The sequence below is a fragment of the Trachemys scripta genome, chromosome 10 (genome assembly GCF_013100865.1).
Source record: "Trachemys scripta elegans isolate TJP31775 chromosome 10, CAS_Tse_1.0, whole genome shotgun sequence".
Classification (NCBI taxonomy): domain Eukaryota; kingdom Metazoa; phylum Chordata; order Testudines; family Emydidae; genus Trachemys; species Trachemys scripta.
In genome coordinates, this window is record NC_048307.1 from 71,768,627 (window position 1) to 71,796,316 (window position 27,690).

The 27,690-nt window shown below is 47.3% G+C and overlaps 1 protein-coding gene across 3 annotated transcripts in view; it reads left to right on the forward strand.

Moving 5' to 3' along the window:
- NTRK3 (neurotrophic receptor tyrosine kinase 3) overlaps nucleotides 1-27,690 on the forward strand; it is a 332,474-nt gene that overhangs the window by 230,333 nt on the left and 74,451 nt on the right. The window contains exon 13 of one of the 3 annotated variants that reach the window (XM_034783963.1): nucleotides 3,579-6,179. The exons of the other annotated variants lie outside the window; for them this stretch is intronic. Coding sequence (XP_034639854.1) covers nucleotides 3,579-3,697 — 119 coding nt within the window. The 3' untranslated portion in view covers nucleotides 3,698-6,179. Of the gene's footprint in view, nucleotides 1-3,578; nucleotides 6,180-27,690 lie in introns of those variants that run through there. 3 annotated transcript variants of the gene reach the window in all.

Sequence of the window (27,690 nt, forward strand, 5' to 3'; positions counted from 1 at the left end):
TTACGGCACCACCTTCCACTCTCCTCATGTGACCTGGGGCACTCCAGGGTTTGAAAAGCCCCAGGCTGGATAGCACTTCAAAATGTTGGCAGAGCGGGAGGCAGGCAGTTAGTATACTACAGGAACCCAACCAGGAGGAGGCTGGGCTCTGGGTTCCCTTTTAAAGTAGCAAAAAGGGTGCTGGAGGCTGTTGGAAGGCCAGAGCGGAAAGTCAAGGAGGATGAGAAGGTAAATGGCTAGGGCAAAGAGGAAGGGTTATCACATATCCCTGGGACAGATGCCCTCAACCCAGTTCTCCTTTCAGCAGCCACCCCATCCCAGACTGCTTAGGACAAGTGCTCCATCTGATCCTCCCCACCCCAAGATGTTAGACCGTCCTGCATCTAGTTACGTGTAAGCCAGGTCTGAGCCCCTTTCCTCCCTCACCAGCAGCCAAAACGCTCTATGCATTTACTCCAGTACAACCACATGACCATTAAGAAAGGTGGTTTCATATTAAACTGGTCACCATAGACCAGTGATGGGCAAAGGGGTGAGGAACAATTACCCTCACCCTGAAGTGTTGCCTGTTCTTAGAGTCCAATTTTCCACAAGGCTTTGAAATGCCTGGCTGGTCACTAGTTACCAATATATTGGAGTGTTTTCCTCCCGTTTTCCAGCTGGTACTGTACCGAGTGAAAACGTCACAAGAACTGTTTCAAGATTTCCCCAGCCTGCTCCAAAAGCAGGAGGTGCTACAAATCCTCTTTTCATGAGATTTCCAAGCCAGTTTTGCAGGAGCTAATGGTTCGGCCAGTAGAGCTGATGCTTATCCCATCTCTGAATCTTTTGAGAGTCACCAACTCTGGACATCACTGAGGACATCATCCATCTAACATATGACAACAAAGAAGAAAACCTAGCAAAAGCCATGTTAGTTTCTGATCCATATGAAAAAGAACAGGGTAGATTGGGAGAGGAATAATTGAAAAAGAGCAAAATCTGCCAGGAAAGGAATATAGCTTTGCAACTTCTCTGAGGGTTTTACAAACAAGAGAGAGAAAAAGGCAACAATTAAACACCATAAAAGAGTACTGGACAGTATCTAATTTTTTGCCAGATCATTTGTAGATCTGCTTAATACCCTAAACCTTGGGAAACATAGACCTCCTCTCCAGCACACCCCTCACTGTCTCCCAGGAAGAGGCACATGCCACCTATCAGACCCAAATTTGCTCCCATCCCATGCAGACCCAGCATTCTTGCTCATTTATTTATTGTCCATGGAGAGCTTTGAAGCCTCCAGCTGTACTTGCAGAACTTGCCACTGATGCTAATTGAATAAAGCCCTAGGACTTTCCAGCTCCTGGCCTGGCTGATTTTTCATGCGTCTCTTGCTTGAGGGTCTTGGTGAATAGCAGGCTTTGGGTCTGCTGCACACACTTGTTTTGCAATAAAATAAAGCAGAGACCAGAACTCTGCAGAGACACTTGGTTTTATTGAAAGTTGACTCCTCCAGCCATCCACCAGTGAATTTAAAGTGCAGTTATATTCTGAAAAGTGACTGGGCAAAAATGCCATTCCGGGGTGCCATGTTTATTGTCTGCCAATGACTCTGATAATAAGCGTGCTCAGTTTACACGTTATTTTCTAACTGTCAGCCAAACTGGGATCTTTCTCATCAGGAATGAAGATTCTGCTGCTGGAACTTGATTAACAATTTTGGTTATGATAATTGAATCCAGCTTGCTGTCCCAAAGACATGTTGATTCTGCAGGCCAACAGCAGTAACAGATAGTTAAAAATTATTTTTGTCTGCAAAGCTAGCAGATCTGACTGCTACATGCATTCAGGGATCTGATGAGGAAGAAGGGGCCAGTTTTATAAAGGTGCTTTTCAGGGTAGAACTGCATTTTACAATTAAAAGATGATTTTTTGCTGTCTGGCTTGGATTCAGGGTTTAGTGAGCACAGGCCATCTGTTCCTGTCCCTTCCGTGTCTGATCTAGTAGAGGTCAACCTGCATGTTGCAATCGAAGAGATAGGTTCTCCTCTGCACACTGGCTGCTCTAGTGGTAGCAGCCCCGAAGCCAGCTTCAGCAATTAATTCGAGGATTCCCTGCCCAGGGGAATCCTTGAGTTGTGTAGAGCGCTAGAGCAGCACTTGCATCCTTTGGGTGGGGTAAAGGCATCCCAGTGATTCCCAGCTGCTGGAACTGCTCAGGAGTAGCTGGCTTAGATGTACGTGCCCTGAGGCGGCGTTAATGGTCATTGTTGACCAGACTGGCAGCCGGAGGGACCTAGGATTAGGAAGGCACCAAAGGTGGCTTAAAAGCTACTTTTGCACCCTCTTTGCCCAAGCTTCATTGACAGCAACTCAGCTGTAGCTCAGGAACTACCGACCTCCGACGACATCGACCATCCTCGCTCCTGCCCATCTCATTCCATTGTGGCTGCCTCCGTGTTATAGGAATATTATCAATGGGAGTCCACAGAAAGAGTTGAAAAATTGGCTTGGCTAGATGACAGTGGAAGGGCAGACATGGGAATTCTTTGCAAGTACCTGCAGGTGTAAGCACCAGAGGCGGGTACCTGGGGCTAGACATTGTGGGGGTAGAACTAAGCAAAGCAAAGTTTAGGCTGACCATTGGAAAAGTGTCCTAACATTGACCCAGAACATAGCCCCTGCGCACCCCCCTCCCATTCAGCTTCACAGAAGAGGGCTCTGGGACAGGACATCACCAGGTTTCCCCCATGGAGGTTCCCCCACATTGTTCCATCAGGAACAGATGAGGTTAGCTCCCGCTGGTGCCTGGAATAGGCCAAACCTGGTGATGGAGGTTCCATTGGAGTCACAGTAGTATGGACTCTCCCAGGCTGAGCCTGCCCAGGGAGGGTGCACTGGGCAGAAATGACAATCCCAGGCTGTTGATGCCTTGGGAGGGATGATGTATGCGTTCCCTGTTCCACACACTCTTCCTTCTGACCTGACCAGGGCAGACCCTAGACCCACAGAGTATCCTTCCAGGCAGGGCTGTGCCCAGGCGGGAAGGAGGTGATCCACGTACAAATGATCCCCTCAGAGTATAACTCTTGAGACTGAGGGGACAGGCTGGGCCCATGAAATCAATGAGGCCGTGAAAGAACGTCAGAGGAATAGTAGAGGGAGCTCTTGTGCTTTAGCTTTTAGAAGCTAGACTGAATAAAGCAGTGGGGACACCACAGCAGGGAACCCCCCACCCCAGGAGATGGACTAGGTGTGAACTAATAGGCCTCTGCCGTCTCTAACTAATATGAAGCAGTTGGGAAAATAATTCACAGAGCATTTGCACCACCCCTCTTCCCTGTCACAATCATATATCTCCTGAAGCCTCTGTCTTTCCCTCATGGACTGAGATAGCCAGCTAGACCCGGCAAAGAAAGGGCAGTTTGACTTTGATTTAACTGCAGCCGTTCTCTGGTTATTCGTTTGGTTCTTTTTAAATAATTACATGTGTGTCAGTATCTCTCTCTTTTTTTTTTTCTAGTTTTGCTCTTTTTTGTTTTTTCGTTTACTTTATTTTGCTTTTTTCTTTTTTCTGTTTTTTGTTTTTCTTTTAGGTTTCAGAGAAATTATGTTGAATCCAATAAGCCTCCCTGGACATTCCAAACCTCTTAACCAAGGCATTTATGTTGAGGATGTCAGTGTTTATTTCAGCAAAGGACGTCATGGCTTTTAAAAACTCCTTAAAGGTCCCTGTTCTGATGCCAAGTTTATAGGCTGTGTCCTCAGAGCGGTGGGAAGCAGTGAGCGTGCTCTGTACGGATCAAGGCCTTCTCCTAATAGGACTCTGCAGCCCCGTCAGTACACACGTTAAAGCCAACCGAAACCTGTGGTTGTCTGTCACCAGATATCCGGGTTGTTCTTTTCCTCCAATAGTTGCTGTGTTCGTTAAATGTTCCTGCAAGGCCCCACAGCCGCAATGAGAGCAAATAAAGAAAATTTAAAGCCCAATTTTAAAGGAGTCATCCTAATGACACAGTAAATAATTGTACTTTTGCTTGAAACAACCAAACTGATACTGTTAGTCACGTCCTCCCTGCTTGGAGTTCTCCTTGTGAGCTTGTGTCTTCACAACACCCAGCGAATGCCGCTATCACCTTTTCTTGTGGCAACGCCTTGGGAGGTCTCCCAGAGCGAGTGGAGATGGGGGATCCTGGAAGACACTAAAGCATAACGAAGACTTTTGGTAAGAACAAAGGAAGCCCTCTGCTCCCAGTTTTTGCACAGAAAGTGAAGATGGGCAGGAATAAAAATCTTACTTCTCTGACAGGAGAGAATGTGGTTATTTTTGACGTACAACTGTCCTAGGAGGCTTTTTTCGTTTGTTTGTGTTAGAACAGCTCTTTGGCGCTGACTATATCATTGTTGTGCTTTGGTCTCTCCCTACTGCTGGAATGATGAGCTTTATCTGAGGAGTTTCCTGGACTTCCCACATGGATGGAACGTCAGTGGTGTAGGATGGTTGGTAACCTTGCCAGGAGTAGGGCAGTAAGCCAAGGGAGAAAACATATCAGACACAGGCTGGCCCCAGTCAGTGAATCCATGGGCCTTTTTTCCTCCCGTCCTTCCTCGCTGAGGTAGAGATGTAGTGTAATCCAGTCATGTACACAGAACGATCAGCTCAAGGCAGACAAACTGAAGGGGATGAAAAATAAACATTCTGTTGCTTCTTTGGTGGCATAAACAGAAATATTGATCCTGTTCTCCGGTCAATATTTGTATGTTTTTTTTCTCTTGCCTTACTCCATCCTCAGCCTCTCAGATGGAAAAATTAAACCTTTGATCCTACCCTTATGAGAAGATAACTGCCTTTAACGGCAACTCACAATCTGGACTGGCCTAGGATGGGTCTCTCCTTGGATACTCTAGAGAGCGCGTGTATGGGAAAGGAAGATGTGCTCACAGACACCATTGAAAACCTATAAAATGAGGCAGGTTTTCAAGGAGGAGGGGGAGAAAAACAAAGAATCCATGTTTGGTCAGATCCCTTTCTGGCAGGAGTTGCAAACTATGAGCTCCCCCATAGTCAGTTAGCTTGCTTGCCTCCCTCCATGGCCTGAGACGATGTTTATCATCACCAGCCCTGATAGGTTGCTGCCGTTGGGAAGCGAGAAGGTTCCCCCTCAGCCAGCATTGAGCAGAAGTGTAAGAATGGGATGTTCCATTGTCATCCTGCCCTTCACGGGTGTCGCGTGCGAAACATTCCTGGAGTTTGCAGGAATGTTCTCGAACTCCACACAGGGACGCTCCACTGAACAGTCCATTCTCTTGCTTCTTTTACTGGTTCTCGTGCATAAAAATGTGAAGTATAATAGAAGAGAAATGGTGGCAGTTTGTTTTAAATTAATGCATACGCATGAAGGGGCAGCTGCATTAGAATTGGGAGAATTCAATGCGGATCACATAAGGACCCACAACCAAAACTTGAACTGAAGGGTAATATCCCTGAAATTTCCAGTCCAAATTGGAGCAAGAGTGGCGGGAAATGTACAAGGAGATGACCCGTTGCTTTCATTATTTCCACCTCGGTTTTGCAGATTCAGAGAGTTAGGAGACACTTCAGAAAAACATGTAACAGCTGGGTGCTTGTCCAAACTGAACTCCCTGTCTTCTGAAATTCGCCCATCCCATTTGGGGATATCTTGTTCAGGATGAACTGCTCAGCCTCGTGGTCCTCTCCCCTTGCACTGCTCAGGGGACTCTGCTCTCAACTGTATGTGTCAGACTTAGAGATGTGTGGACCTGACCCAGAACCTTGTCTCCAAACGCCCTGTTCGAGGACAGTAGAATTTCACAGCTCAGGCCCATCTCTGCTCAGAAGCTGTCCTTCCTGACCGTACGGAAAAATTTAAAACAGTTCTCCCCACTGTGATTGATGTCTCAGTTATTTAAACACCAACTAAAAGTCTCTGGTTCCTCACTGCTGAAAATGACAGCCAGTCACAGTCATTTGCAATTGGTGGCTTTAAGTAGCAAATCTAAAGATTTTTCTTTTAATTATTGTAAATCATTACCTCATTTCCTGTCAGTGAGAGTCCTCCATCCCTGAGCATTCTTATCTTGCCATAACTATCATCTTGTGCTATGGAAATGGGACAGTCCCTTTTTCACAGAGACTATAGGGGTGTTCAATGTCTAGTTTCTTAATAAACACTTTATTTTCTAACGAAACACCTGCATCAGGTCTGTTCTTTGAAGACAAAATAAAGAAAAGGTCAGACTGACGCCTCCCATACTTTACTGCTTAATTATGTGTTCTGGGAACAGTTTTTTGGTTGGGAGGGGAATTTGCTGTTCTGGTGTGAAAAGTGCTCAGCTCTGAGGCTATGTCTACACTACCGCGGTATGTCGACCTACGCTCCTTAAGTCGGGTTACTGTGGGGTCTACACCATGAGGGGCCGACGGGAGAAAATCTCCCGTCGACTTACCTTACTCTTCTCATTGGGGGTAGAGTACAGGGGTCGACTGGAGAGCGATCTGCAGTCGATTTGGCGGGTCTTTACTAGACCCGCTAAATTGACCGCCGGTGGATCGATCTCAGAGCGTCGATCCCCGCTGAAGTGTAGACCTGCCCTGATGCTTGGCCCTGTCACCCACGTTGGTTTGGAGGCTGGTCTTCTCATAGAACTGTGGCTCTGCTGACTACGTGTCTGAATAGCTAGTGATTCCCAGCCCCACCCATCAGCACTTATCTCCAGTGACCTCCCTCTCTGGGACACAGCAGGCTAACGGGCAATTTAAGGGCTTACAAAGACGGGCTCCTTTGCCAGAGGACGGAGGAACGAGTGGTGGCTCTTAGTTCTTCATTTTATCTGGGTCTCTGAAGCTTGCCTCAGCTCTACATGTGCATGTGCCAGAGCAGATGTCCCAGCAAGGATCCTCCATCCGGAAGAGCTGTCCCGTTAAGCTGATGGCTGCGAATGGCATGTGGAGTGGGGATGAAGGTAACTTTGTTTTACTCAGCCTTTTCCCCATCTTTGTCAAAGTGGACAAATGTCTCAGTTGCCCCAGGGCTTGATCTGTCAGGCTTGGTAAACTGGAGGGATGGTGACAGCTGTGCTTATGAGGCTGTCAGTGGGAGCTGTCATTTTCATAACGCTCTCACCACCACCACACCAACCTGTATGTGTACATGTGTGCATATGCGAAAGGAGGGGAGGAACTCCAGAACGGTGCTGCTGGGAGATATTTGAACTGACAGCAGTGGGATGTTGTAGGAGCAGTTTCACTGTAACTCTCCTGAAAAGGCCCAAGGAAGTTTTGATGGTCTCACACTGGCCCCCAGTGAACAAAATAAGGTACCATGGTCTGGCATCAATCTGCCTCTCTAATGTCCTGAGCTGACTTTCAAACACACGCATCGCACGGGCGCCATGAGAAGGTTTTTGCCTGTGCTTCTAATTACAGTATCTCTGTGCCTGGTGAATGGGTGCTGGGGTTGACAGCAACAAGGTCTTGTTGAGCCCAGGGTGCCCTTCAGTCTCCCTCTCACTCCAGGCCCTGTGCCAGTGTACCCAAAGAGGAAGGGATGTGCTCCTCTGGGGGGGAGTGGGCATGATTCACAACCTCATACAGAGGCTGACCAACTCACTGCTGCACTGGGTGCCGGACCCCAGGTGTGCTGGAAGCATGCAGCCAATGGGAGCTCACCCCAATCTTCCCCTTTGCCCAGTATGCCAGTTCCCTGGTTGGGGTTCACAGATCCGTAATGCTGCCAGCCAGGACCTGATAATGGATTACTGTAGCTTGGCATTATGGCCCAGTCCACCCGCTTTGCATTTCCATGGAAGCTGATTTCTCCAAGCATGTGAATTCCCATGACCTCAATGTATTTTGGAAGCTGTGAACCCCAGATAAGCAGGCATAGTTGTGTCTTAGTGCTTGAAAGAAGCCGCGGGGGTTCTCATTGTGCTTGCTGGTGGATTTGGGGTTTTTGTACCTGGCGGTGGATCACTAATATTTGTATTAGGACTTCATGGTTATTGAGACATCAGTAGTGTAAGCTAATTGCCAAGTAAGCTTCTATGTAAAATGAGTCTGACCAAGGCTGAGGTGCATGGGCAGAGCTGTGTGGAACAGGAGAGGGTGGCGGAGGTCGGGACTGAGGTGCTGGCAGAGCGTACTCTGGAAGCTTTTACAGGCACTTGCCTGCACTCCGTCCAGCTCTATTTCCCCAAACTGCACAGGGTGAGCTCAGAAACTCTGACCACTGTTTTGTTGATCTAGGAGGCCATTAGCACTGATCAGCACATCATCCCAGAGAAACCAATAAGGCTCCTTTCAAGAAAGCCCCACTCCTTGCTTCCCTCCCCCATCCTGCCTCTAAGTTCTCCATGCTCCCAGCCTCTTCTTTTGTCCACTGGGCAGGGACAGGGCAAACTGCAAAGAAACTCCTACCTCTGTCAGCTAAGTGCAGCGGAACATCATCCCTCCATTTCGATTTGTACCAAGTGCAAGCTGCAGATCTCACGGGTTAAGCCCTGGCATTAGCAGAGGATAAAGAGCCCTCGATACAGCAGTCAAGCTTTAAACTCAGGCTTGAAGGAGCGGAGAAAGGAGCGCGAGAGAGAAATCAATGAAGGGCGACTTCATTTTTGTTTAACGCTTTGAACTGTTCCAGCTGTGGCTTAAGTAATGAGCCAAGGAATCCTTGTTACCTCGATATTTACCGATGCCTCCAGGCGCTGATCAATTGACAGAAAAGTTTAACAAGTCACAGGAAAATGAATACAGACACTTTAAAGGGGAAATAGCTTCTCCTTTCCTCCACCCTCCAGCTCTTTGGGCTAACTCTCAAGTTCCACGGCTTTTCCCCCTCTTGCATCTGCATCCTGAGCCCCAGACATATTGTTTAGAGCTGCTGCTCTGCGTGCAGATAGACTCCTGCTTCGACAATCTCTTTAGTTTTGCCGTGATGGCCAGTGGTACATTAAATTCCCCAGAGTAACCAGTTCTCAGTCAGCTGCGTTTTCAGCCATTCATGCTCTGAGCTGTACAGACAATGGTTCATATCCACCCATGATGGAACTCTATCAGCTTTGGTGGCTTTAGCCCAAGGATGGATTTGAGCCAATATATGGCCATTTCATTCTGTCAGATGCTCAGAAATTTAGGTTACCCTCCTTAGCATTTATTTCTCTTACACAGGAACTGTTCACCATTTAATGCCAGGAAAGAAACAAGTGGCAGGAAGGCCAACACAGAGATCTTTCAGAGGTTCAGTTGTGGAGCTTCTCTAGTGTTGCTGGAATCTCAGAATGGGAACTTCATCTCCTGATTAAATGTTTAGTTTTGGATTTCACTAACTTGGATATACCACAAGAGTGGTCTTCACTCATAGGAGTTTGGTATGTTTGCTTCCATCCAGTGAGTGATCTCCTCCTGCTTTTGTTTGAATCAATGGGCGCTTTGCCATTGACTTTACAGGGACCAGGACTCAGCTGTAAGCCAGGAAGATTAAAGGCCGAGCAGAAATCTAAAACACCCTTAATTGAGTTTGGTTTGGTTTTTGGGTTAAGACTTATTTCAGTTCTTAGTTTGAAAGAACTAGTTCTCCCGCCTTACTAAATATATGGCAGATTATTTCCTTGACAAGAAAAGATGATGATCTTTCCAGCACTAAAGCAAAATGCCAAGTACAAGACTATTATTTTGAACTTTGCTATCGGTTTTGAACTAGTAACTGTAACTGCTGACTAATCAGCAGGAGCGAATCCTGGTTGTTTTGAACAAAGCAAAGGAATTCATTATTAGAGCTGGTTAAATGATTCATTTTGGGGTTAGTGAGTCATATGTGATCTGATTCTGGTTTCTGCGAACATGTGGGTTATTCATAGGGATTTGCCCCATGGTTTCAGTGGATATCTTTCAGCACATTGTGCCTTTTTTTCTAGAACAATTTGCTTCAAATATTCATTATTGTGTTGTGTGATTGGTCCGTGGTATTGTTTCTGCTCTCTGATTGGATGACTGAAAGTTTTTAAACAGGAAAATAGTGACGATGACCAATGTGAAGGTGCTATTGAACAATTACTACTACTGTACTGGATCAGTCACTAGCATGGTATTTCTGTACCATATATGGGGATGGATATTTCACCCTAGGGATCTGTCTGAGTAGCAGAGCCTACCCACCTATAGCAAGCAGGAGGAGGCCCGGTTTAATAGTCACCTAATAGCATGCACTTAAGAGTCATTAAGAGACAATACCAGACCCAGTAGCCTTAATGGCTCTAGTCGGATCTCTGGGCAGCCCACAAACTAGTCTGAACAGGGGGAGTGGGCAGGACCCATGTACACTTGCTAAAGAACCCAGGAAGACAAAGGGAGGGGTGTGTGGTTGATATAGGGAGTCAGAGACTCTCTCTAGGGGAGTCAGAGAGACCCAGACTGGGAGTCGCTCTCAGACACCAGAGCCTGCCAGCCTGGCTGAAGAAATTAACCCTGGGTCACCATTACAAGATGGTAGTACTTTAGGTAAGATAGATGGTGGTGGTTGTTTTAATTCATTTTCATGTAATGCTCTGTTGTAGCTGCTTAGTAAAACCACTTTGTTTTAAGAGACTGTTGGTCATTGTATCACTGGTCAAAGGTTCCCAAAAGGAAGAAAGGTAGGTACTTAAAACCCAGGGTGATAGGCAATTGGTATAAGGGGCATTGTGGGAGAATCACCAGAGTCTATCCTGAGACAGGTAGGGCAAGAGACCTGACACTTGAGAGACTTCAGAGAGACTTGAAAGGGGCAGGGGTGCAGCTAGCTCTATAACTGTGACAGTGATGGATAACAAAGGTTTGTAATGCATTTTTGGACAGAGAATCTTACTGGTGCTAACAGTTTTGGGGTTTAGGAATATTTTCCTGCGTGTCTGCGAGCTGCCCACATACTCACGAGTAACAAGAATCGGAGCCCGTGAATGCACCTGAACTATTGCTTTTAGTCATAACTGTGATTTTTTTAAAAAAATTTTTACCTCTTTGACCAGCTCTATTAAAGGCAGTGTCAGTCCCATAGAAGCAGAAGTAAAACTAGGGCTGCCTGCCACCTGCCCTGATTTTACTGGGAGTATCCCCAAACTAAGAAATGAGGATGGTCGCACTCTTTGAGCTGACTAGGTAAGAAATAAAGTGTTCTGCAGCATTTTTTTAGGGCCGGCATGTCATCCTAACACAACATGTATTGAATGCATGGTGCTGTATTGCTGCTGGTCTCTGTGTGCCTAGCCCTGGTCCCTGATTGAAGCCTGTAGACACTCCAGCAATACTACTAATAAATAATAGCAATGACCACATGCCAATGGTGTGCCAGTGTTCCAAACATCACAACAGGTGAACTTGTTATGCTGGGCAAACTGCTAACGGTGGCTTTTCTGCTCACACTTCCTGTGTGGTCTTTGTGCCTGGTACTTAAGTGCAGTCAGAGATATTTTGGACCAAGAATGCATTTTGGTTTTGCTGCCATCAGTTTCTGGCAATATTTTGGGGTCTTTGGAACAGCTGTACATTTGTATAAGCAGATGAAAACCAATCCTGGATTGGTGCGATGCTGTCCAATGCCCCACAGAATGGAGAAGTAACTGCATAGTTGCCTTGTGCTTCCCAGGACACATTTCCTGATCAATTGGTGCCAAAGAGGTTTGCACATTTAAAAGTGTTCAGCCATAGCATGTATGCCCAGCAATGCCACAATAACTCCAAAGATACTCATCCCCCAAAGACACCACATCTGACAGCATGCAGACATTGCAGGCGATTGAGAAAGGAGCTCTTTTAAAGATCTAGGTAAGTGTTGAATTTTCATCTTCCAGGAAGCTACTGTATATGACACATTGAGTTCAAATCTGGCTTAAATCGACAGCAAAAGTGAGTTTGGTGGATTTGATCCCAGTGTATAATGCCCCTCCCCCAAAATGTGGTCACTCTAGCCCTAGGATTGTGGTGCACTGTGGGAAAACTTTACTGCCCACCCTGCAAGTTACCAGGAAGTTGCTCGCTTTGCAAAAGGTTTGATCAGTTCACTCTCCATTGCAAGCCCAGGAGGCTCTCTGATAGTGTTCTTGCAGATTGATGATCAGAAGGAATGGGTTAACGCTGACCTGAGCTGCTGCCATTTGCAAAGGGGGTGTCGCTTCCTTTTCAATGGAATGGATTGCAGACTGTTGGGATAGAGAGGACTAAGGAAGTTGTCCCATGGAATTGTGGGATACTTGCGGTCGTCTAAGCGGGGCTGCATCTACACTGCAAAGCAATAGGGTTTGGACCCTGGATCCTGGCTTACCTCGAGCTTGGACCCTCCAGCCCTGCAGGGTCCTGGGACCCTGGATCCAAGCCCTGGGTTAGCACAATTGCAGTTTAGACACAAGGGGGTTAGGCTCAAACACAGCCTTACGTTGCAGTGTAGATGTACCCAATCTGCCTCACTGAGCTCTTTCATTCCCTGGAAAGCACTGAAGAGAAACAGCCAGTGAGAGAGATCTTGGGGTCGGCCTTCCCAGGCAGAATTATGGGAGTATTCAGCCTTTCTGCTTTCTTCCAGGATCCACGGGTGACACAAGGGAGAGGGGTCTTAGCTTCCAAACCCATCCTTGGCTGACCACCTCTTTAGGATGAACAGAGTAAGGGATGGGTTCTCTGTCTGCTGGTTTTCTCCTCTCTTTTGAATGGGGACTGACTCTCCTCCTCTCTTTTGAATGAGGGTTTGGTGTTTCACCATGCTTAGTTCACTGTAGTAGAGCAGAGATGCCTCATCTGTCTTGGGAGGTCCATCTCCTTCACTGGGATGGCAGATGTTTGAAGTGAGAAGGGAGATGGATGTTCTTCGGTCATGGTGCAGGGGGTGTATGCGTGGGCCCATGCTCAGAAAGCAGTAAATATTGCCAGGCTTAGAGGTGGTGTTGATTTTCCTAGATCAGGGGCTGGGTTTCAAAAGGAGTGTGATGTAGTTGGCTATACTGGAAGTCTTGGGTTTTCTTCTCAGCTCTGCCAGTAGATAACCATGTAACCTAGAGGTAAGTCTCTGCCCATGTGTTTCCTCATTTGTAATAATATGTAGGGTGTAATAATTCTTAACTCCCTCGCAGGGAATCTGTGATGTTCCGGGATAGGTATTTAAAAACTACTGCAGTCTCGTGGGAAGAGGAGGAACACTGTCGATATCTGACACGGGGGAAGCTGTGAGGTATCCTTGAGGAGTAATAACTCACTGCTGTAATGATTCAGTGGAGATGGGAGATGTTCTTGAGGTTGGGAGGGTGTCAGGAACTAGTCTGTTTCCTGTGCCGCTAACAGACTGAGCTGGAGTCCTCAGTGATGAGCTTTTGAGGTCTGGGGTGCAGGAAGGCAGCTCTGCCCGGCAAATAGCCTGTGTGATGGGTTGGATCACAGAAACCCCCTTGGGAACTGCCAGACTGATGTGCCAAGACTACTTCTGCCCCTGTTTTCCCTGTCAGCTTGGGACCCCAGCACCCTGTCTTGCTGAGCCAGACACACCCATCTGCTCCAACACAGACCCAGGGTCTGAATTACTTGCCCCAAAGCTGCAGACTTAATTGAAAGCAGCTTACAGAAGTGTACTTGTCTTTAACACTCAGATGCCCAACTCCCAATGGGGTCTAAACCCAAATAAATCCATTTTACCCTGTATAAGCTTTATAAATTGTTTGCCCTCTATAACACTGATAGAGAGGTATGCTCAGCTGTTTGCCCCTCCCCCCCAGGTATTAACACATACTCTGAGTTAATTAATAAGTAAAAAGTGATTTTATTAAATACAGAAAGTAGGATTTAAGTGGTTTCCAGTAGTAACAGATAGAACAAAGTGAATTACCAAGTAAAATAAAATAGAACATGCAAGTCTGTCTAAGAAATTTAATACAAATAACACCTCACCAGTTCCAGTAAGCTTCCTTTTACAGACTAGTCTCCTGCTAGTCTGGGTCCAGCCATTACTCACACCCCGTAGGTACTGTCCTTTGTTCCAGTTTCTTTCAGGTATCTTTGGGTGTGGAGAGGCTCTCTCTTTAGTCAGGTGAAGATGAAATGGAGGGGGTCTCCCAGGGGTTTAAATAGACATTCTCTTGTGGGTGGAGACCCCCTCCTCATTCCTATGCAAAGTGTAGCTCCAAGATGGAGTTTTGGAGTCACATGGGCGAGTCACACGTCCATGCATGACTCAGAACTACAGGTAGCAGCCATGGTTCACATGCTACCTTGAACGTCCTCAAGTAGACTTCTTATGTGAATTGGAGCATACCGAGATCCATTGTTCCTTAAGTGCTTCTTGATTGGGCACTTAACTTTGCAAATTCCTTTCTAAAGAAGGTTTCAGAGTAGCAGCCGTGTTAATCTGTATCCGCAAAAATAAATAATATTATTTATTATAATAAATTTGTTAGTCTCTAAGGTGCCACAAGTACTCCTTTCTTTCTGAAGAAGCTGACCAAATGCCTTACAAAGCTTACTTAGAAATCAAGCAAGTATACAGCCAATATTCATAACTTCAAGTACAAAAATGATATATGTGTACAAATAGGATGAATAGATTCAGTAGACCATATAACCTTTACAGAGATAAGTTACATGGTACATGTAGCATAAGACATACTCCAGTTATCTCATATTCCCATAAAACATTATGGGATACATCGTCATAGCCTGCAGTGTCAGAGAAAAAAATGTCAAACCCTGAGGACTTCTTTCCCCCTCCCCCACAAAGGGGAGGCCTGGCCCAGGCAAAAAAGAGAGAGAGGAGCCACTCAGCACCACACCAGGCTGCCTTACAATCCTCTGAATACATATTCTGACTTAGTTCCATGATATTTTTTTTAAAAGGTCCATGAATCATTTATAGCCCAACAGATGAAACCAAGCGCCAGAGCTGAGGAAAAGGCTGAGGGGCTGAGGCAGGGAACATTCCATTAGTTATTGTACTAGATCTTGAACTGGCAGTACTTTTTCTCTGCACTCTTAACCTTTACTTTCGGGCTCTCTCTCTCTTGCTAAAGATAACGTTCTCTGATGTGCTGTCTGTTTTCAGTAGATAATTGTATCAAAAAAGCAGGAGCTAATCAGCTGCTTCTCTCGGAGTGATAACCGGCAGCTGGCCTTAAAAAGAACCCAACAGCATCCCCTAGAGAGCATGCGCAACAGCAGTGCTGATGAGGAGAGCTCAGCTGTATTGGCTTGGGATGGGGTTAGGAAGAGAGGAGGGAGTCTCCAGAATCAGTTATCACCAGGGCGGTATCTGGACAGAAAAGGGTTAACGTTGGAGTGTGCAGTCAGAGCCACAGTGCAAGGATTATTTGACTAAAGGGTTTGCTTTGAGGGACTGGATGGCTCACAAGACTGGTAAAAGAGAGATGGAGGCTTTCACTTCTGGGCTGCCAGTTCCCATGTGGCCCAGGTCTGTTGTGGGTGAAAGCTGTTGCCATCACGTGGCTGTTTGGTGGCCTATGTGAACTGAGGTTGTGGATCTCAGCCTAGTTCTTTGTAGACAGGTGTCCACGTCACAAAACCCACCACTACATTGTTGGAAGGCAGCCGAGGCCAGTGACTGAGTGGGTCATGATGTTGTGGTCAGGGATGCAGGGGGAGAAGTTTGTGTTGCATTTGTCCTGTCCTGTGGACAAAATGAGGTCTTCCATATGCAGAACTTTCTCTGGCACTTCTCACCGGCATTGAAATTCACATGAACAAAGGATGTGTCTTTTAAAGGTGACCTGGAAAATAGGGCGTTGCTTTTCACTTCTGTTTTGTTTTGCTTCTTTATGATGTCAAGAGAGAGACTGGCAGATGGGGGAGTTCCTTCAAAACATGATTTTTTTTGTTTTTTCCCCCTCTCCTTGTTCTCCTGCTTTAGAAAGTCAGATCGTGTCAGCTCTGGAAGACTCAGTGATGACTGGAGAGGTAGTAAAATGATGCACCACAAGAGCCAAGCGAGGAAAAGCTTAAACCCTTTGCTTTACATTGGCTATTGTTAACACCTATTTAATGGCAATGCCTGATTAACAGGTGGGATAAATGTCATCGTGTCCAAGCCTCAGCAGCCCTCCATTTCAGTTAGGTTGTGAGGGCATACAGCAACAAGCTCTACAACAGCCAGGGAAAAACCGACGTGAAACGCCTGCTATTTCTAACGTAGAAAAATAACAAAAGGTTTGACAAAAACCTTTCAGGCCTTCTTGGATCCATCATAACGAAGGGGTGGGAGAAGTACGTATAGGACCAAATTTTCAACTTCCTTTGCAGGTCACCTTTAAAAACTCCTAAATGCTGCATGTGGACTAGAATCCAAGGCAGCAGGCCCAATTGGGTTTGTTACTGAACAAAGAACGGAGAGAGGCTAAAACAGAATCCAGATGAGCTCTGGAAATGGAATGGACGAGCTGCAGCTGCATTTAGCTGGCTCGCATAGATTCAGTGTTTCATAAAGCCGCTTTGCCCTCCCTCTCCAGGCTCCCATAGTGCTTGGCTTGAGCACAGGAGAAAGCAATTTAAGGAGCGTTCAGAAGACTGCTGGACTCCTTGTTGGTCAATTGCAGATTTACTCTGTCCTGTTTCTTCCTATGGAAGTTGGGTGCAAGTGAAAATTTCAGCATCCAGCCTTAATCCCTGGGATCTAGGTGCCAGCTTTTCCTCCTTCCACCAAGATCTTCCTGTGATGCTAAGTGCAACAAGGGCAAAAGCACACTACATTAAACCCGATGAAGCAGAAGTGTATGGACTGGGGGGAGCATGCAATGAGTATCATGAGACATAGTATTGAATTAAAGTCACAATGTGGAAAATGTGATCTATGGAACACTCTTGAGTTGATCCCAACTCTGGCCTCTCCTGAGCCAAGACTCCTTATCATGATGAATATTAAATACTCTTTTGCAGACTAACCTGAGATCCCCTAACTCATTTCACTTTTGAATACCTAATTTCTGCACTTCCATCTAAAGACCAGCCATGTGCAGGGGCAGTAGTCACTTATTATCTATTGCTTATTAAGAGGTTTAACAAGCCTGGCTAATTACAACATACTCAAGGATTTTCTAGCTTATGAAAACTGTCCCTGTTTGTTTGTGTAATGCTTTAATACCGTAACACTCCAATTAACTGTGTGCACGTATGCGTGCTTGCATGGCTTAACATACAGTAGGGGTTTTAAGGAGACATGGGAAGCCTTTAATATCGAACCTTGCTGCTCCAAAGAAATATTTGTGTATTCACTGTCCGACATTACATGCAAATCGGATCACTCTTATAGCAGAACAATGTAACTCCTGCTAAGCAATGCTCTTTTCCATGAGACCCCAGCAAACACAGCACTGGGGTTAGTTTGGGGTTGTTTTTTTTTTCAACAATGACTAATCTACTGAAGTTGCGTGAGATGCCTCTTGGAGTATTTCAGAATTTGTTCTCACCCTGCTGCTGATTACTCAGACAATTTGTACCTAAATGTCTCCCCTTCTCCTTCGAGTGCTTGCTCATGTCCATTCCATTGTAGATGTGTGTGCTTGCCACAGGCACTGGTGCAGGACATTTTTCCTTCAGCAGTATCCGTAGGGGACCAGCTCTGGTGCCCTCTGGAGTGGCACCCATATGGCACGGTATAAGAGGCGCTACCGCGCCCCCCCCCCCCGTTCCTTCTTACCACCAGTGACGGTGCTGGAACATCTCTTGCTTTGGCAAGCCTTCTCATTCTTAATTTGTTGAGTCAAACTTTTTTCTGTAAATAATTAAAAGTTGGTAGTATTTCCCTTAGTGTAGTTAATTAGTTAGTTAGTCCCGGACGGGACTCAGCCTAGGGATGGGGCATACACTGATCCCGAGGCTTCAAACCCTGTGATCACTGCAAAAAAATGATGCCCATCAGCTATCCTCATAGTAGCTCTCTGAGGTGCTTGTTCCTCCCTGCATGGGCCTTTATAACTTTGGACTGTTGGGTCCTCAACACTGTGGTGCAGGGTTATACCCTCTAGTTTCTTTCCGTCCTCCCCTCCCACTTGCCTTCCTCATCCCTCTTCAGGGACCCTTCTCACAAGCAACTACTTGTGAAAGAAGGTTCAGGGCATTCTGCAAGTGGGGGCAGTGGAGGAAGTCCCTCAGGAGTACAGAGGCAATGGATTCTACTCACGGTACTTTCTAATCCCCAAAGCCAAGGGGGGTCTAAGACCAATTCTGGACCTGCGAGACCTCAACAAATACCTCAAGAAGTTGAAGTTCCGCATGGTCTCGCTGGCCTCCATCATTCCCTCCCTGGATCTAGGAGACTAGTACGACACCCTCAATTTGAAAGATGCGATATTCCAGGGGCACAGACGATTCCTATGCTTCGCGGTGGGTCCCACTCGCTACGAGTTCGCGGTGCTCACGTTTGGCCTGGCTACAGCTCCGAGGGTGTTTACCAAATGCATGACTGTGGTGGCGGCCTACCTTAGGCAGTGAGGTATCCAGGTTTACCCGTACCTCGACGACTAACTTATCAAGGGCCGCTCCAGTTCTCAGGTCCAGCACAACGTCTCAGTGCTGCAGCTTACGTACTGTGCTCTGAGCCTGTTGATAAATGAGGAAAAATCAATGTTAGTCCCAATACAAAGGATAGAATTCATCGGAGGAGTCCTCGACTCCACCCGTGCCAGAGCGTTTCTGCTGCAGGACAGATTCGAGATGATGGTGAGTCTCATTGCCAGAGTCTCTACATATCCCCTCACCATGGCCCGGGTCTGCCTCAGACTGTTGGGCCACATGGCAATGTGCACTTGCGTTGTCCAGCATGTGAGGCTCAGGTTGTGACCCCTCCAACAGTGACTTTCAACAGTCTACTCCTGTCCAGAGACCATCTGGACAAGGTTGTCACGACTCCACCGAAGGCACTTACCTCCCTGCGGTGGTGGTCCGATCCAGGGACTGTCCTGGAAGGAGTTCCATTTGAGAGTCCCCGACCCTCGGTATCTCTGATATCGGATGCCTCCGACCTTGGCTGGCAAGCGCATCTCGGCACATTGCGGACCCAAGGGCATGGTCTCCAGAGGAGCTGATGTTGCACATAAACGTCAGGGAGCTCAGGGCAGACCACCTAGCCTACGGAGTCTTCCTGCCGCACCTCTCTGATCAAAGTGTACAGATACTCACGGACAAAACAACCTCGATGTTTTACATCAGCAGGCAAGGGGGAGCTCGCTCGTCAGCCCTCTGTCAGGAAGCGCCCCGTTTGTGGGAGTTTTGCATCCAGGATGGCATCCACCTGGAGGCGTCACACCTCCTCGGCATCCAGAATGTGCTGGCAGATCGCCTCAGCAGGTCCTCCTTCTTTCCCCATGAGTGGTCCCTCCACCCAGAGGTCATCCAGGTGCTCTTCCAAAGGTGGGGGACTCCCCGAGTAGACCTGTTTGCCACCAGACAGAACAGGAAGTGCCAGCACTTCGGCTCTCTCCAGGGCCTACGCAGGGACTCCCTCTCCGATGCCTTCCTTCTGTCGTGGGAAGGGGATCTGATGTACACATTCCCGCCGATTCCACTGGTCAGCAGGGTCCTAGCAAAAGTCAAAAGAGACAAGGCAAGGGTCATCATGATCGCCGCAGCATGGCCTTGCCAGCACTGGTTTGGCACGCTCATGAACCTGGCCGTGGCATCCCCATGGCCGCTGCCCAGCCATCCGTATCTCCTGTCGCAAGACCACGGGAGGCTCCTGCACCTGAACCTTCCCTCCCTCCACTTCATGGCTTGGTTGCTGAGTGGCTGAACCCGGAGGAAAGGGTCTGCTCAAGCCAGGTACAGCAGGTCCTCCTGGAAAGCAGAAAGCCCTCCACCAGAGCGACTTACCTGGCAAAGTAGAAGCGGTTCTCCTGCAGGGCGGAGGAGCATGGCATCTCTCCGACATAGTCGTCTGTGCAGTCCTGCTCCACCTTAAGCAACAAGGCCTTGCGCTTTCCGCCATCAAGGTGCATTTGGCAGCCATATCGGCTTTCCACCTGCGGGTCCAGGGCAAATCGGTGTTTTCACATGACATGTCCATTCGGTTTCTGAAAGGACTAGAGCGGCTCTTCCCACCGGTCCGGGACCCGATTCCACAGTGGGACCTCAGCCTCGTCCTCTCGAGGCTCACGGGGCCTCCCTTTTTGCCACTGACCTCCTACTCCCTTTCATATCTGTGATGGAAAGTAGCTTTCCTTGTAGCCATTACCTCGGCAAGGCAAGTCTCAGAGATTAAAGCCTTCACTTCGGAGGCCCCTTACAAGGTTTTCTACAAGGACAAAGTCCAGCTGCGATTCCATCCGGTGTTCCTGCCCAAGGTGGTGTCCCACTTCCATGTTAACCAGGATATCTTTCTCCAGGTTCTCTGTCCAAAGCCACACTCAACTGCGGAGGAGAGGTGGCTGCATACCTTGGATGTCGATGCGCCCTAGCCGTCTACCTGGAGCTCACCAAGGCCTTCCGCAAGTTGACCCAAGTCTTTATTGCAACCACTGACAGGATGAAAGGCCTACCGGTGTCCTTGCAGAGGATCTTTAACTGGATCACATTGTGCATCCAGACTTGTTATGAGTTGGCATGGGCTGAGCTGCCACCTATTCTAAACGCTCACTCGACCAGGGCACAAGCGTCCTTGGCGGCCTTCCTAGCGCACGTCCCCATCCAGGACTGAGGGTGGGGGGAACCGGCGGTGCCCCTTATACCGCACCATATGGGCGCCACTCCAGAGGCACCAGAGCCGGTCCCCTACGGATACCACCGAGGGAAAAACTTCCTGCACCAGTGCATGTGGCGCGCACACACACCTACAATGGAATGGACATAAGCAACACATCTCGAAGAACATCAGTTACGAAACAGGTAACTGTCTTTTCTTTCCTCCTCTTTCTTGATTCACTTGGAGAGGCCACAGGTCAGAGTTTGTGGCTGCCCGGCGGATTTTCTTGAGATGTCTGTCCTTGTTTGTAAAGCGCCCAACGCACTCTTGATGGCACATAAAATGATAAACGAAGGTAATGTCAGAGACAGTTGATTGTACCATAAGTGCAGAAACTGGACTGGAGCAGGCAGCCGAAGGTAAAGGTAAAAGCTTCCTTCCATGCCCAAACATTTCAGCAAAGGGGAAAGAATGTTGTGGGGGGACGGGGGATAGCAGTTTAAGGGAAATTCACCAGCTATGATAAATGCAATTGAAATTGAAGAGTAGCTAAGCGCCAATGATTCTATTCTCCTCAGGACTGAAATGCTGAGGAGGGCCTGCAGAAAGGGCAGCCGCACAAAAACACTGGCCTTTAGGAAAGCAGACTCTAGAGGAATGCAAAATGAGTTAAAGAAAACTGGCTGGAATTCAATGCTGCCTGGGAAATCCACAGTGGGGGAGTGGGAATATTTAAGATACAGTTGGGAAGGCTGCACTCAAAATTCATTCCAGTAAAATAAAAAGAGCTGAAAGGGCTGACAAAAACCAGCCTGGCTAAGCAGGGAGATAAAGAGATCAAGAGAGGGCACTGATGAAATACACAGTGAAACTGCGAGGGAGGAAGATTGGGAGTTAGCCAAACAAAGAGGCAGTGGAAAGAGGAGAAAATGGAGGAACAGGCGGAAGCAGCATGCAAGACAATTCAGGAAGCATTTCAAACAGCAATACCCTGGTCACAAATATAGCCATGAGAGACAAAGAACCCTTTGGGAAGTTGGTGAGGAGGAGGAGAATTTATCTCAGAGATGAGGAGAATGGAGAGCTTATTTCAGCAGTGAGGACAGTGGAGAACTTATATCAGTGATAAAGAAAAAGAAGCATTGTTAAACAGTTTTTGTTTACTAAAATAGCATTCATCTTTACAGAGGATGAAGGGAAAGGGCTGCCCAAATTGAGGATCCGTTTCTCATAAGCACCGGACAAGGGAACATACTGTTTAGACAAAGACCCAGGTCCGATAACACACGCACGCATACGTGAACAAGGAAATAACTGAACCTCTGACATTTTTAAATGCTCATCAGATTTGGGACAGATTCACCAGGATTGGAAGGTGGCAAACATAGTGCCTCCTCGTTTGTCTCTTGACCCCTTTTGTAAATAATAGCATTAACACCAGCGAGCTGAACATGTGTTCTGCGGAAACTCTTGGAAATCATCTTAAAGGATGTGGTGGAAAAACACATTGCTGTGAAGGCCAGACTAGCATGGGTTTGGAGCATTGGGAGATCATGCTTAACTAGTCTGCAGGCATTCTCTGAGGATCTAACTGCCAGGATAGATAAGGGAAATTTAGTGGATATAGTATACTTAGATTTTCAGCAAGTATTTGATAGGGTTCCACATCAGAGATTGATGGTTGAGGATAGGAGTCTTAGGGTAGGATTTAGAATAGGAGGCTGGATAGAAAGCTGGCTTAAGAGCAAGAGACAAAACTGAGCCATTGCTGGAAACTATTCCAGCTGGAAAGAGGTCAAAAGTGTAATATCCCAGGGCTCATTTTAAGCACCTCTGTTGTTCATACGCTGTATTAATGTTTTGCATGGAGGGTACTGATAACAAGGGGCCAGATTCATCCCTGCTGTCATTCCATTGGCTTTATTGATGTTTCACCAATGCTGAGTCTGTCGTAAGATCTCCAAGTGTGCATAGTGGCAAAGTGGATACTGGGCTGTGTTGGCAAAAAGGAGGTTCTGGGAGGGAATAAGGTACTTCTTGGACTCTGTGTAGCTCTGAGAATAGTCCTACAGGAAGAAGATTTTTGTCTCAGTGGATGCAATGTGGGCAAGAGAGAGGATACCATGAAAGGATGAGTGAAGCAATTCAGATAACCTGAGACTCTCTGCCCCTCTGAACCTCTTCCCAGAACAGAACCCATGACTTAAGGGTATAATAGGAGTAAAAATCAGGGTCATTGACTTATACTGCAGTGTTGAACATGGCATAGGCAGGTAGAGCATGAGATTAGATTAGCAAAACTTGGCCTTTGATTTATTGTTCTTAGGTCTTCAATTCAAACATTGAGAGAAAACACATAGCATGTAAGCTCCTATCCAAGCAACTTAAATGAGATTGATCCCTGACTAATGAGGAAGGGCAGCAAATAAGATTGTGGTGGGCCCGTTTCTACTGTATGTGGCACATGGTTGGCTTCTTAACACCAGTTAAAGGTGTGGCTCATACACATTAATCTAAAAATTGGCATCACCAGCTTCTGCAGGCTACAATGACGTACTTTCTGGTGCCTTGGGTCCCTTTTATGTCTCTTCAGCTCCTTACGCTGGCTTAGTTCACTGCAAAACTTGCCCCACAAGGACTCACCACCCTTCTTTCTGTTAACACAGTCCTTGCTATAGACCTTTCAGCTGAAGGTCTGATTAGATTCTCGCCCCGCGTCCCCCACGGCATGTGTCCACAATACTCACTTAGCAATCATCCAGTCATCACACTCACAGCCCATTTAGAGCTGGCACTGATCGGTCTCACTCGCCGTAATTCATTGTGTCCCGCAGGGTCACCAACAATACAAAATATCTTCTTCATTCTTGCCCTGGAGTTTAAGAAGAACCAAAAGGGCAGTTTCCATGGTGCAAATGATAGCAAGAATAAGTTGTTGTTGTTTTCTTGCAATGAAAGTGATAGTTCTCTGCGAAAATTTGGGCTCTGCAGGGTGGTCCTGATAAAACAAGAGCCACCAGTGATGGAAAACAGAGTCAGCCCTAGATATATTTTATTTATCCAGCATTCTGAAGTGTGCTGGGAGCCTCACAGACAAAGAGCAGGGCAGGTCTCCACATGCAGTCTACATAAAGGTGTGACACTAGAGGGGAATACAAAAAATACAAATGGGTAGACTAGGGAAAGACAGGACAGGGTCCCAACAAGATCACGGGCTTCCTTAAATAGTTCTGCATGGATAGCAGTAGATCAACAGGCATCCACATGTCTGAGGCCTTTTCCAGACAGTTCTTGTTGAGGTTCTAAAGGGTACACCTCTGCCAAGGGGGAGATGGTGATTTTGGCAAGTGGGTGCACCTCTCTCTTCCCCAGCCTTTGACAGCTCTTGGAGTTGGGGGTGGAGGGAGAGTCCTCAAGCTAATCCCAGATCCATATTGCTAAGTGAGAAGCAGCTGGTAGCCCCATTAGATTGCTCTCTATTCCTCCCAATAAAATGTACAGCCTAATAACTGTCCCTGAAATAGCCAAACCACGGCAATTTTAGACCATTGTGCCGCAAAGGCAGGAGGAAATTTCTCACGTTACTCCTCCTTTGGGGGCTTCCTGCAGCAAGAAGAGTGGCTGAGATGAAAGGGATTGGGGTGTTGTTGACCCAAGTAGGAAGGAAGCCAAGGGAACCTCAGACAGAGAGAAAGGAGGAGACAGGCCTCTTTGGGACATAAGAAAAACATGAGTCCAAAAGAACACCTCATCAAGCCCTAGACTAGAGTATGCCTCCTGTATCAACTGCTTGAAAGCAGGGATAAGGGGGGAAGGGGAGAGATGGAAATTGGGCAAATTAGAGGGAGAGACATTCTAATGAAACCATAACATGAGCCTGAGATCTGTCTTTCAGCACCTCATGTTTTCACTCCATATGGCTTCATTTCTGGAATTTTCTTGTTCCATAAACTTGGCTGGGTTAGTTGCTCATTTAGTGCCAGCCAGAGCAAGCTTTCTGTAGGAAAATGGCCAGGCAAGGAGAAGGAGACAGGTACCCAGAAACCCCCTGGAGCCCGTAGTGGAAAACACTAGGTTCTGTCAAGACTTGTCCTTATAATTAGTGATCGCAGTGAGCCATACAAGAATCTGAGGCATCTCTGAACTGTGTGGAATTCTGTCTGGAAAGCTCAAAAGAACAAGCTCTCTCTCACCAGATTGCCACTACTTCCTGCTTCAGGTCAGGCCAGGAATTCTGGGACAACAGGTTTTTGCATGGTCTTCCAGCACTTCTGCCTCTGGAAGGCACCAGGAAGTGTGGAGGGAGCAGTGAAAGTTAAATGTAGTTTTTTTTTAAAAAAAAAAATAGCCAAAATTGTTGACCTTCTAAAAAGTTTGAAGTTTATTTGAGTTTTGGCCAAAGTTCAGGTTGCTTCTTGTTCTACTCAAAGCCCTTTCACTCACCCTGTTTATAATCTGTGAGATGAACAAGTCTGTGTTCAATCACCTCCAGACCACACAACTTGGTTAGATTCCCACCTCTCTCTGAATTCTCACCCACCTTCCAGTTACCCCTTTGCCTATGGACTCCATCATGCAGTCAGCAGCATGGATACCGCAAGCCCTGCTTAGCAGCCCCCATGCTACACTATTGAGTGTCTCTGGGAAGTTGTGAAGTTGTGCTGCGTGATAGGCTCTTGGCTCCAAGTGGTGCTGGCAGACTGAGAGCAGAAGTCACCAGGAACATCAGGGAAAGTAGGGCCAGATTAAGGCATAAGCACTATAGGCCCATTTTTAGGACCCCAGTTTCTGGAGTCAGGGATTGAACTGAACTCTTAGATTTCATTTTTAAAAAATGTGTGGTTTGAGCCACCCTAGTTATAAGGAAAAGTTTGAAAATGTGACCCGAGTATAACGTATGCAGAGACGTCTGCCTGAGTCTGCAGACAGCCTGAAGCAATAGCCCTGAGGGGGATGAACTGCCCCATGCATCTCAATAGGATGTTAACTCCAAGACCCATTGCCCAGGGCAGGGGCTGCCAACACTACCCCAGCAGAGCATACTTTGTCCTACAGAGGAGTACAGTGGGTCTGTCCATCCCACCCATCCAAGCAGATAAATCCTGGCTGCTGGGGTAAGTACTGGGGGACCCCCTGCTGCTGGTATGTGCTGCAGCCCCTAAGTCTGGAATGGGAGGGGGGCCTATATCATTGACATGCCAACTGGGGATTGAGGCCAGGGCATGGTCCAGGGACAAGGCAGACTCCTGGAAGGATGTTGGGAGCCCGTGCCTCTGCTGCTGACCCCAGAGCAGGGTTGCATGCAGGGACAAGGTCAGGGGTGTGACCAGTTGGGGCCCTGCATCATGATGTGCACGGTATAATCCAGCCCTGAGTGAAGGTCATGCTGGGAGGAGCTAGGGAAGCCAAACCTTAGCTGTTGCTAAAGAAGAAGTCTCAGGTTGGGTTTTTCAAAAGCCAGTCCCTCTCCCACCAAGGAACCAAGTACCAGGAGCTCTGCTGTGGCATTATGGTACATGTGTGCCTCTCTGTGTCATTCAGAAGAGGCCGGGGGGGTGGTATGTACACAATCCATCATTGGAACTTAGCCTGGCATAGTCACTGTCACCGTGTGGCCAAAGATTAATGGTTTTCCCAAGAGAATTCTTCTCGGACCAACAGTAAGTCTTAGACCCTTAGACTATCCAGATAGTGCCTGTATTCCAGGAGGACCAGTCTACCTATAGCAGCCAGCAAGCACAGTGTCTACATGCCAGAATTAAGTGGTGCTTTCATTACTGGGAGCATAAAGAGCTGGAGTGGTTGGAGTTTTGGGGTGCTGGGGAAGGGGAAGGCAAAGAGAGGCATGCAAAACCTCAGTGCCAGAAGGTAATGCAGTCCATGTTCCTGGGGAGAGTGGGCAAAGGGACGGCCCAGAAGCTTTGAGCCTGCTGCATAATGCGGCCTTCTGGTTGCTCCCAGATTTATCGGGATTATCCATCTCGGCAATAGAATGCCGTTAAGTGTCTGATTACTGCATTGTTAAAGCACTAAGTCTGAAATCTGACTACTGCACGGGTCCCTAAGGGAGCCTTCCCCCTCCCCCTTCCGCCACTAACGATCCAAAAAAATCGCAAGTGGGATCTGTCTGCAGCAGCACTTTCCAATCAAGTGAAAACTGGCTGGAAAATCAAATCAACCTGTAAAGTTCCTGTGAAAAGCAACTATATCTCTTTAAAATCGCCCCTTTTGGGAGGGTTGAACTGAATGGCAATTGCAGCTGATGTAAAACAAACCGTTTCGCCTCTCTGAGCCCCCTCCTGCCAGACTGACGAGTCTGAGGGAGGCAGACACTCTCTGAAGACTATTTTCCTCAATTCAAATAAATTCACTTTCAAATAATGTGTAATTAAATGTGTGGTATTGAATTAATGTTTTATTCTGAGTGCTTTGGCAGGAGGAGACTCAGGGGCCTGGCTGGTGGAAAGAAAACACGCTCACCAGAAAGCCTCCTGTCCTCTCTCTTACTCCTTTTTCCTCCCGCCCCTGCCAAGAATCCCCATTCCCACTTCCAAGAGCCGCTGGAACACACCGGAGAGTCAAGGAGCGGCTGCCACTTCACATTCGGTCTCATTTATGGTACCTTGTGGCATAGCTCCCGGACTCTGGACCAGCACAAAGGTCTCTGCAGCTCGATACCCTCCTCTTCCTCAGCCCTGATCCCTCTCCATCTCCTGCAGGGGTTTGGCTTCTTGCCCACATGACTCTCTGCCATGTCATTAACCCTTGGTGTGCCAAAAGCTGCACACACTTTGGGGTAGGAGCCCAAAGCATCACCTCATTGGAGGCAAAGAAGTGGAAGATGTCCATGGTGCGCTGTGATATATCTGCTGGATATATGTGGAAATAGATTGTGGGAATACATGAAGGTCAGCGGACAGGCTAGACTTCGACGTCTGGTTTCAGCAGGGAGTTATTTGTGGGGGTGGAGAGATCTGTGGAAACCTTTGTCCTGTTTTCATGTCTTTTGCCTGTAGCTTTGATCAGGCTCAGGTCGGATCACAAGTGCTTTTGC